At 36.3% G+C, this 12,328-nt stretch overlaps 1 protein-coding gene across 3 annotated transcripts in view; it reads right to left on the bottom strand.

Moving 5' to 3' along the window:
- The window catches only part of CDH8 (cadherin 8), a 207,302-nt gene that overhangs the window by 17,786 nt on the left and 177,188 nt on the right, over positions 1–12,328 (bottom strand). For all 3 annotated transcript variants that reach the window (XM_087971614.1, XM_087971613.1, XM_087971615.1), the window contains exon 10: positions 5,813–5,930. In XM_087971614.1, the coding sequence (XP_087827740.1) occupies positions 5,813–5,930 (118 nt within the window). The remainder of the gene's footprint in view (positions 1–5,812; positions 5,931–12,328) is intronic.

Here is a 12,328-nt window from a genome sequence, read left to right as displayed (position 1 = left end):
TCTAGAGGCACTTGGCCAACTGATATCCTGGATGTTTAGATGAAGTAACAGAAAAACAGAACCATTCACATTATGGTTTTGTAGACTGTGTTAAAACTGCCTTTATACTAAGAGGAACCAAAAACTGACATGTTTTGTGCATACAATGTAAAGAGAAAATGACCAGAAATAATTATGCTTTGTGGCAAGTAGAAGGAGAAAACAATGAATAAAATGTATGAATAGGATTAAAGAGATTACTTGAATGTCCTTAGAAAAAACTATGGGTTACAATTAAATGCCGGTTAAGCCTCAATCCATAGGATCACTAGGAACTGGAATCAACTTGAAGACAAAAGAATAATTGGATATGAGTCAATCGGATCTTCTCTTTTACTTGTACTTGTTTGTGCTATGCTTAATAATTATGGAAAGGAGGAGGAAAATGTCTAGAACCATAGAAGTGAATTTTTCCTTCCCTGGAGAAAAGTTATTTTTGAGTTCAATACCAGAAAAGTGTGCTCGAAAGAGAAGATTATTTCTTAGTAAAGCTTGAATTTAGTATTCTTGAAACATTTACATTGATTTAATTTGTCATTCAGCTATTGAATAAAATCTGTCAAAGTCCACCCCACATAATGACCAGCTTCCTTGGCAATTTTATCTTCAGGGCTACAAGCATCCATCTCATCATAAACGCCACCAGACATGGATTAAATCATTCACCAAAGAACCTCACTGTGTAGGGGGATTTTTAACAGCTAAAAGGTGACAAGGCAGGTGACCAATTTAAATGCCTTTAGATCACACGTTCCTCCTCCCAGGTTGGATAATAGCTGTATCAAAAGAATGTTTGCCAGCTTTCCATGACTTCAAATGAAGGCTTATCTGCAGGAATATCCATTGATTTATCATCTACTGGATCCCAATGGTTAATAATAAAAAAGAAGAAGTATAGCTAGACAGGTTGAGGAGAAATTAATTCATATTCTCCCCAGCAATCCACAGTTGGAGAATACTAAATACAGCAATACTCCAGAGGTAGAACAAATGATTGGCACATAGATAGGAATGATATAAAACTGGCAAATTTAATAGTTTCTTTTCATTCTCCCTCTCTCTTTCTCACGCAGTGCACCCCTTTTCCAAGCAAAGGTTCATTTTCTAATACATCAGTTAATACATTTCTTTCTTTTTTTTAAAAAAAAGGAAAGAAGTTGCATAGTACGTGTGTGTTTTCCTGTGAGTAAATACTTGCCTATGTGTTTGCAAGCACCATTCCTTAATATAGAATATGCCTTTGCTACAATTTTTTTTCCTAACAGAACACAATTTATTCTTCTGTGTAATTGTTTTTTTTAAATTACATTGTGGAATATCAATGTGGTTAATAATGAAGGTAATATTTTTCCCATTGAAGTTTAACAGGAATTTATGCAGTTTACACCACTATTGCTAAAGTACATCCAGAGTGACGTTTGAGTTGTTTCCAAGCCAAAATTCAAATATATGCAAATGTTTTGTACCCCCCCCCCCCCAAAAAAAAAAATATTGAGAAAAATGAACATAAAATACTGGAAAGCATAAACTCCATTGAAATGTTTATGCTTAATACAACAGCAAATCAAATGAATAAACAATGGAAACATGGACCACAATAATCTTGTGATTACCAGGAAAAAAAAGTGAAGAACAGAACAATAATACAACAGAACAATAATACAATAACAATAATACAATAACAATAATACAGAACAATAATACAGTAACACCAGTTGAATCCCACCCCTGCATCCATCCACCCATCCACCTACTCCCTTATGTCCTTTTTTACCCAGATGTTTTTGTTCTACAGAAACTAACTTTACATTTTAGACTGCTTTCAAATTAACTGAAGTTTGGCACTCTCAGAATTTTTGTTCTGACTTACTTTAGGGGTGATTGCTTTATACCTGTTTTATGTTTTGAAGCAGGCTTTTTTTTAACTGTGACTTTTTCCTTGTATACTATTCAGGGATTCTTTGAGCAGAACAGGAAAAAAAATCACCTTCTTCTTCATCAATCTTTTTACAGTATTAAGAGCAGAAAAAGAAATGTTAATGACTGTGCCTTTCACAATTAGAACACTACTACAAGGCAATATAAGGAAGGCCCTTGTATGATCATTAGATCCTGGCTCTATAATCAACTGGACCCTTTATAAAATCTCACGTCACTAAACTTGAACAAATGGTTAGCTTGCTTTTGCCTCTACTCTCCAATAATTCATTATTTATTTGAAGTGAAAAGATTCTTCAATAATTCAGCTGCCAGGATGCTGATTTAATGAGTAAGTTTGAATGCATGTATTTCAAAATCTATTAAATAGGAGATAATGATTACTTTAAAAAATTGCAAACAAGTCTTGGCATTGCTTCCCCAGAATAAAGGTTATTTACTTAATGCAATGTCATCAAGTCATACAGAAATAGCATCATATCTATTTAAGGATAAAGTGTTCCTATGCCGTTGGGCAACTGAATTTAAGTTTCAGAAAAGAAACTGATTGGAGGGGAGAGTTAAGGATTATTTAGCATGCCTAAGCTTTAAAAATGCATGGGTGTGTTGCTTTCCCACAGTTATGAGTTATATTATTGCCATTTTTAATTAAAAGGAGGAGGGGTCTGATCCATGTTTGATGCAAGAAAGTCCGAAGTAGAGCATAAATAGAGATGGTTGTCCTATCCTCTTTGTTTTGCCAAGATCTTTGATCTCTCCAGATAATTGGTTCCAGAGGGGGTATTCAGCAGGTTCTGACCAGTTCTGGAGAACCAGTAGCAGAAATTTTGAGTAGTTTGGAAAACCGGCAAATGCCACCTGACTGGCCCTGCCCCAAAATATTCTCTGCCTCCCAAGTCCCAGCTGATCAGCTGGGTCTTCTTTTGTTGCCTTGCACAGGAAAACAGAGCTGGAAGGCAGGTTAGTGGAGTGGGGTGGGAATGGGATTTTGCAGTATCCTTCCCCTGCCATGCCCACCAAGCCATGCTACACCCACCAAGCCCACAGAAACGGCAGTAAAAAAAAAAATGAATTCCACCACTGATTGGTTCTGTTACCGAGTTAGCCTTTTCCTTAAATTTCTTCTAAAGTCTAAATGAATTGTATGTTACTGTCTAACATACAATTACGAGGCGTAAACCCATTTATTGGAAACAAGGTCTTTGGTTTTATATATAGCAATTGATTCAACATTAATGAAAATTTATCTCATGTCTTTCATCGGTCTTGTTTTCTCCTGTGTCAATACACTAAATTCTTTTAATTTTTCATTGCAGGTTGTTTCCTGAGTAGTTCCTTTATGGAAATGCAATAATTTGTAACCAAAGCATAATATCCAAAATCATCCACAACATTCTGCAGTAGGTGTTCCCAAGTATTCCCAAGAATCCCCAGTATTCTGAGGACTTCGAAAGGATGGTTGTGCAGACTAAAACTACATTACTATGCAGTTCTATCACACTGTAATTCATAGCCAACAGGTCTCTAGGCTATTGATATAACCTTAAAGACTCCATCTCTTCCTTTGACATGGCCATTAATGAGCTCTGGGAAAATCACTGATTGTGAATAGCAGTTAAAATTTTTGAACACATAAGTACAGTTCTCTTCCCTATCCAAAGCCTGCTGTTGTTATTTAACAGAGGATAAGCCTGAGAATAAATATATCATTAGGGGACAAGTAAGCCAGTAGACAGGCAAGCTACTAGAATATCTACTCATTGCAGAATACCTTATGCCACCAGACTCGAAATTCTAGACCAAGACAACCTAGAACTACGCCGCCTTCGGTCCGATCTAAATATAGTATATAAAATCATACATTGCAATGTCCTACCTGTCAATGAATACTTCAGCTTCAACCATAACAATACAAGAGCACATAATAGATACAAACTCAAGGTAAACCACACCAAACTTGATTGCAGGAAATACGACTTCAGCAACAGAGTGGTCAATGTCTGGAATACTCTACCTGACTCTGTGGTTTCTTCCCCAAGCCCCCAAAACTTGATGAATGATGATGAATGAGACTTCATCGAAATGTCGCCTAGATACTTCCAATTTTACGTGGGAGAAAACCCGAATAACCATATATATATATATATATATATATATATATATATATATATATATATATATATATATATATATATATATATATATATTCTTAAGTTTTCACGGTACTTACATGTATGGCATTCAGCTTTGTTGGGTATTTTCCCGTCATTGTAGTTGTGCTTTTAAAGTTGTAGCAACGTTTGGCAGAATCTCATCTGCCATCATCTATACAGAAGCCTGATGATGGCAGATGAGATTCTGCCAAACATAGCTACAACTTTAAAAGCACAACTACAATGACATGGGAAAATACCCGAACAAAGCTGAATGCCATATATATAGGCTTCTCTGATGATTCTGTGGCTAGGGTTTTCTATAGTGGCTAGGGTTTTGGTGCCATTGAAGTTGATGCTATGACCTGTGGCTTCCATGTGTTGGACTAGTGAGGAAGTGTGTTCCAGCTTTTTGACTTCATTTTTGTGTTCATCCAGGCGGGTACTTATTCTTCTATTGGTCTGTCCAATGTATGTGGCTGGGCATGATGCACAGGGGACTTCGTATATGCCTTGGTTTTCCAGGTCAAGGCATATACGAAGTCCTCTGTGCATCATGCCCAGCCACATACATTGGACAGACCAATAGAAGAATAAGTACCGCCTGAACACAAAAATGCAGTCAAAAAGCTGGAACACACTTCCTCACTAGTCCAACACATGGAAGCCACAGGTCATAGCATCAACTTCAATGGCACCAAAACCCTAGCCACTATAGAAAACCCTAGCCACAGAATCATCAGAGAAGCCATAGAGATTGAAAAAAGACCAGAAAGCATGAATAGAAGAGATGATTCCACCAGGCTGTCAATCATTTGGAAGCCTGCACTCACAAACAAAAAAATCTCCACACCACAAGCCAGGCAAACACCTGGGCACAAACAGATCCCCCCTGATACCTCCAGCTCAAACACACACCAACCAGGCACCCAGATGAAACCCAGCTTCCTAACTAATGATAGCCGTCCATTTACCTGAAGCCAAGCTGCACTAAAGGCCTCCAATAAAGTAACACAATGCTGCCAGCCAATCAAGATACAAAAAGAGCCAAAAACAGACAGAAGATATTAGAGACACCAATCAAGCAGAACACAGCAAACTCCGAGATCAATAAACACAGACCAAGACTCCCAACCAATCAGGATGAAGAAAAAACCATTCTGGCACAGCAATAGGCTGCCCCAAATTTAAATCTGAAACCACTGTAAAAGTCTGACTCACAGACGAACACTATACAGAGAAGCCTGATGATGGCAGATGAGATTCTGCTGAAACGTTGCTACAACTTTAAAAGAACTACAATGACGTGGGAAAATACCCAAACAAAGCCGAAGGCCATACATGTAAGTACCCGCGAAAACTTAAGAAAAACTTAAGAAAACAATATATATGTTTGTGTGTGTGTGTGTGTGTGTGTGTGTGTTTGTCCCTCTCCCTCTCTCTTTCTCTCACATACACATACACATACACATCTATCTATCTATCCATCTATCCATCCATTCATCCACCCTCCCACCCATCCACTCACCCATCCATCCATCCATCTCTCATCCAGATACCTTGAAAGCAAACATTGACCGTGTCATAAAAATTAAAGGCAAATGCTCATAGTAAAAGAGAGAAGGACATTAAGAACATTAGTAATGAACACAGTAAAAAGTACAACTGCCAATTATATTTACCTTCATTTTCCTTAATTGTAAAATTCGGGTTGTTGGCCATTTCAGATGGAAGGTTATAAACAAAATAATGTCCATTTTTGGGATCATCCTTGTCAATTACTCTCATGGTATGAATGACCTAAAACAGAAAAACAAATATATTTACATGTAATTCTGAAATGTTCAATATAATACTGACTAGAAACTGACCAAAATTTAGGTACAGTAAGAGGAATACGAGACAATTCATCTCCTCTAATGTCAGAACTTTCTCTTATTAACATTCAAGGGATATAACATTTTCCTAGGGATCAGGGAATTTTTTTTCCAATAAAATGTGTTAAATGTTAATTTAGGAGAGTCACAATAATTCTTTTTGAGATAAAAAATTTACTCTAAGGTGTCATTTTTCCAAGCTTTGGAGAATGATGGAGACACAGAAATAGTGACACTAATTGGCCTTGATTTCAGTGGTGGAAAGATAGGCAGATGCTTAATTATCCTATGGAGTTAAATAGTTCTCAGTTTTACTGTTTGACTTCAAAGTAATTCCTTTTGATATAAAGATAACTTTTTAAAGTGTTTTTAAGACTATACTTAGGATGTGTAATTTGAGCTACATTATGTTGTATGTTAGAATATATTTAGTTAAGTTCTCTAGTGCTCTCTTCCTTTGATAAACTAAGCATTTATCAAAATTTTGTTCATGCTAAATAAGGATGACTACAATGTTGTCATACATTAGTACCCTAGATGCTACATGTCCAATATCTGACTTATCTACAGGCCCTCAGATCTGTCTAGCAATCTTTTTGAAGAAAAAGTTTGGGAATCGGTAATAATACTACATTTTTACTGATAATTTGGCTCATGGGGCAAATGAAATAATGACAGAGAATTAAAAAAAAAATAACATTTTTTTTTAAAAAATAACATTTTTAAAAAAATAACTCCAGTGGAATACAAACTAGAAATATATCAGAAACATCCTGCAATTTTTCTAACTCACTTATAAATTGTGAAAAGATAAGAAAATGGGTTTCCTTCCAGATTGTCCACAAGAAGAACCTGAATATGTTTTCTTCAAGTAAATCTTATTTCCCCTTTTTGGTGTTTTCTAATGTTGTGAAGGACAGGAAGAAATTCACTTAACTCTATACCAAGACTGTTTTAAAATTTGTGCCATGATGACTTTATTGGGAGTCTGGTCAGACTCACAATTCAACACACCAAAAGCTTCTCATGATCTGCCTGTAGCATTCTTCAACCTGCCTTGTCACAAATGTGTTTTCCCCCCAAAAAGTAACTGGATAGCTTTTTCCTTAAAGAGGAAGGAGGACACTTTTTGCTTCTCATCCTGCAATATATAAGAAGCTTCACACTCATTCAGAGTGATGTGAGCTTGCAGCTGCTTCTTCCTTTTAACTGCTAGTGGGGGTGTGACTTGATTGGTTGGGGGCTTGGCTGTGTTCTGATTGGGTGGGGGTGTGTTCTCATTGGTTGGGGGTTTGGCTGTGTTCTGATTGGTTGGGGGTTGGCCATGTTCTGATTGGCTGGAGGTGTGTTCTGTTCAGGTGGGGGCTTGGTTGTGCTCAGGTTGGTCTTAGTTACTGGGGGATTTGAGCTGGTGAGCTGTGATCTTGCTGTTTGGCTTCGAGTTTGTGGTCGTGCTGCATCTTCATGGTGGGGGTCAGTTCGCTTCACCATGAAGATGCAGCACGACCACAAACTCGAAGCCAAACAGCAAGATCACAGCTCACCAGCTCAAATCCCCCAGTAACTAAGACCAACCTGAGCACAACCAAGCCCCCACCTGAACAGAACACACCTCCAGCCAATCAGAACATGGCCAACCCCCAACCAATCAGAACACAGCCAAACCTCCAACCAATCAAGTCACACCCCCCACTAGCAGTTAAAAGGAAGAAGCAGCTGCAAGCTCACATCACTCTGAGAAGCACAGAGCTGAAGACAGAAGCCTGAAGATGATGAATGAGACTTCATCGAAACGTTGCCTAGATACTTCCAATCTTACGCGGGAGAAAACCCGAATAACCAAAGATCCACATACAAATACCTCGAGAACCTCAGAATATATATATATATATATATATATATATATATATATATATATATATATATATATATATATATATATATATATATATATTCTATCTCTATCTACCTATCTATCAATCATCTATCTATCTATCTATCTATCTATCTATCTATCTATCTATCTATCTATCTAATTTTATCCTAACAACAATCTGATGAGATAGTTTAGGCTGAGAAAAAGGGACGGCTTTCACCCAGCATTCTCTTTGACCAAATGTTGGTTTGAAGCTGGGTTTCCCTGATCCCAGCCTAGCACTTTATTTATTATAGCAAATTTTAATGGTTGTACAGCTTTGCTTTAATGGGCAAATAAAGGCATGGGCAAAATGTCTCTGGTGTCCCTTTACAAAGCCCCATATTTTATTACTTCTAAGGAAGGAATCACATTGGCTGTGGGTACACTTGTACACTTGAAGGCACACTTGTTTTTATTGTACAGAGATAACCATATATAAAAATGTAGGCCAGATACTTAAATAAATGCAAAAATACCCATACTCTATCCTTGATAATTTCCTCTTTTCTTTTGCAAAACATTCGAAAAAACTGAATAAGTTTTCCTGAAGAAGGTTTTTTTTTTTTTTTCTGAAGAAGAACTAGTTAAACCTACAAAATGTCCTTCACATGTCTGATTTTCAAAAGGGATTCAAAATGTAGTTGAGATACTCAACCATCCCCATTCGTATGACGCATTGTATCACTAAGTGTGGGCAAACACAGGTATCATAATGTTGAAAAGTTATGTAACAGAAAAACAACACCATTGTAGTAGCATCTTCCCCCAGTTCCAAGACATAAATTAGTTCTAGGCTTTCTATGAGAAATTCAAATGATATTTTCAAGTATTCTGAAAAGAAAGTGCTGAAGTCTCTTTCATTGGTTGGGATGGGACAATTTCTTTTCAGAAATTTCAAGGCAAATTCCAGCACTGGGTTAATTTCTGTACTGAGAATGTCTTTTCTTTGCAATATATTTTCCCTCACACAGGGAAATACTAGAGCATATCTTAAATCTTAATGGATCACATTGAGAGTGATATTTTCCTAAAAGCAAAGAACAAAACATCCATGTAGATAAATGTATATCACAGCTTCTATTTTCAGAGAATGGGTTTGCATGTTTGATAATTTGTAGAGGTTTAAGTGGCTGGTATCTGTTTTGTTCTATTTACTCTTCTGATTTATGTCTCCTAAGATGGTAATCATAGCGTTTTCAAAAGACCAGTGTAATTAACTAGTGACAATCTGGTAGGTAATCTTCTGTGTTTGAATTAGATTACCCATCAGAATTTGGGCATTCCCACCACTAGCCAACATATAAAAGAGGGTAAATGAGAAGAAGCAATGTTAAGCTTGAGAAGAGGGCATGAAATGGATGGAAGGAGAATTGGACAAGTGAAGAAGCCAACAATTGGGTCAAGATCAAATAATGCATAGCCTACTTTTGAATATCTATACTTTAGTATAGAATTGAGGATCTGCTAGCCTGATCAGGACAATTCACACAACCCTCTTTTTGCAGCATTCAGAGCATCTCTTAATATTACTTCCAAACTGAATTAGCTTTATGAAAAAGTTAGTGCGTAGTTACTGAACTTAAAATTTAATGTAAACTGAAAGAAACTTAGTTTGGGGTTGAGTCTAGATCAATTCCTTGTTCCTTTACCACCCACTTTGGGGAAGTCAAACCCTATTGTGCTGCTCAAAAGCAAAATGAGGCCTCAGCATTCTTGCTGAATTGTAAGAGTTGTTCCAGTCAAAATCTGATATAACAACTATATTTTGATTCCCACAATGGATGAATGGCTGCAAAGGTAATGGAGTTAGCAGAGATGGCTAAACTGACTGCTTTGATTAAAGAAAAAAACCACAGTTGCTTTTTTTTTTCTACTTTGAAAACAATTATGTACTTCCAGAAAAAAACCGTCCAAAATTCTGGGAGGGGTGGGGGGAGAGAAAACTTTTGATTTTGGGTTTTACTAATTAGATAGCTTTGTTGTTATAGAAATGATTAGTTTATACTATTATGTAAAAGTAATAAATTGAAGTTGATGCTATTATCTTTTTCTACTGCACTGAAGGGATTTGGAACTCAATGCCTTTTCTTTCTTTTCCCCCTTTTCCTTCCCTTTTCCCTCTCCTGTTTTCCTTCTATTTTCTCTTGTATTTTTGTGTTTTATATTATGAATTATTTTTTTAAAAAATCTGACATAGCAACTAATACAAAAGGACATTAGAGGATCTGTAGTTGTCTTTCTGTAAGCTGCCAAGACTTACTACAACAGCAAGATGGGTGGCATACATGTAAATTTAATAAATAATAAATAAATCTCTAGACACCAGAATGAGCATGTGTAAAACTCATCCTCCCCTTTATTGTGAGATAAGAATATTTTATATCAAGCAGCCTCCCCCCAGTTGAAAGGAATGCCATAATAAACATTATTTGACATCCTTTAAAATGGAATTGAGTTGAGATAAAGTACAATGCCTTAGGAGATAAGAAATGATATTTTATACAAGTGAGTGCTCTTGAATAAAGGATATTTTTGGCTCAGTCCAATTTCTCTCCTTATTCAGATAGTGGGTATGATGACTCTTCTATGGGAGTTTTCTTTCCCAACTGGTGACTAATTAAATTAATTAATATTAGACTGTTGAGTAGAAAAAAGGAGGGGGAGGGGGGTGCCTAAGTCCTCAAAGTTGTGTAAAGAACACCCAATGCAACACAATATGCTTTTTCAGCAGATTCGAGTTTAGCAGTCAACTGTTACAAATTTGGAATAAAAGTGTAAAGAATTTATCTTGCAATGTTGTATATCAACAGTTTTTAATGTATTCATTCATATCATTGGCAGCCGTTGTTGCCGTTCTCAATTATAGCAGGATTCAAAATAGAACACATGGAGAAATGAACTGCACCAGATAGTTTACCCCGTATATTTACAGACTGCAAATCAGGTTTTCTAAGAGGTTGAGATGTAATCAACTCCCTTGAGGTGATTCAAACTCAATTTAACTTAGCTGTAAGTTAACCTGCAAATGTGTAAATGTATTCAGTGAGTGCATTTGTCCTTCATGTTATATGATAGAGATTTAACTTCAGAGAATCTGGGGAATTCAGTTTTAGATTAAAGGAAAGCACCTATAATTTAATAAGTATCTTCCAAAGGTAGTTTGTTATAGAATAGAATAACAGAGTTGGAAGGGACCTTCTAGTCCAACCCCCTACTTAGGCAGGAAACCCTACACCACTTCAGACAAATGGTTATCCAACATCTTTTTAAAAACTTCCAGTGTTGGAGCATTCACAATCTATGGAGTTGTTCCACTGATTTATTGTTCTAACTGTCAGAAGTTTCTTCTTAGTTTTAGGTTGCTTCTCTCCTTGATTAGTTTTCACCCATTGCTTCTTGTCCTGCCCTAAGGTGCTTTGGAGAATAGCTTGACTCCCTCTTCTTTGTTATGTATATCTACATACCAAATTGACATTTTAAAAAAAGCCCTCAGAAATACATTCATAGTCCTAAAAAAAACTTGTGTCATTCTGAATTATTGTTCAGTATCGAATCCCAGATATGTATAGCTTGGGTTCCCGATTCACGAGGCTGGAACATAAATGGTCACATCCTGGTTTGCTAGATTATATTAATCGTAACCCTGTCATTTCCAAATTCTTTTTTTTTTTTTAATGATCCAAAAGAGTAGCAGGAAAACTACAAAAGAAGGCAGGGTTAATTATAGTGAAGAAGAGATAAGTTAAGAAGTTCAATACTTTTACTTCTTTCACATGAAAGTTGAATTTTTTTAAATACTGAATTTGCATAATTTCAACTGCCTTTTTAAGGTTGTGATTTCAGTTTATCAGTGTTGTGATTTTAATTCATGAGATGGGTTAAGAAGGGATTCTTGCCTTGTAAAGCCAACATAGATATTATGAGATTTACTGAAATTGGTATGCATAATTAAATATTAAGTGGTTTATCAAGATGTGTTCTATCCTAAGAAGTTGTGTGGCTTTCTTTTTGGTTTCCATCCACCTCCATCTGCTTTTTCCATCCATTCTTCTAAGAAATTCACCTGTTCTTTTTAGCCTAATGCAATGCTTTTCGAATCTGGATAAATTACCCCAAATTGGGTAAAAGTGTTTTTTCATTGGGTATCAATTCATGTAATCCAAGCCCAATCCGATGTCTGTAATAGATAATGAAGTTAAAGTTTTGGGAAGCCCTAGTCTAGTAGTTATATACCTGCCTTTCCTTCAGCAACTCTCTCTCCATTATATGCCTTTTCTCAGCTATGTTTTCCTTTCATCATGCCACATAAAATTATACACTGAAATTCTCAGCCTATCATCACCAATTGGAGTTATTTCCTTCTTCCAAATCTATTACTTGTGGGGGTCCTTGGTTCTTGCTGA

Source organism: Notechis scutatus, chromosome 9 (genome assembly GCF_049901735.1).
Source record: "Notechis scutatus isolate UNSWTSFEM ecotype Mainland chromosome 9, rNotScu1.2, whole genome shotgun sequence".
NCBI classification, from domain to species: domain Eukaryota; kingdom Metazoa; phylum Chordata; class Lepidosauria; order Squamata; family Elapidae; genus Notechis; species Notechis scutatus.
This window is presented reverse-complemented; position numbering and strand designations above follow the sequence as displayed.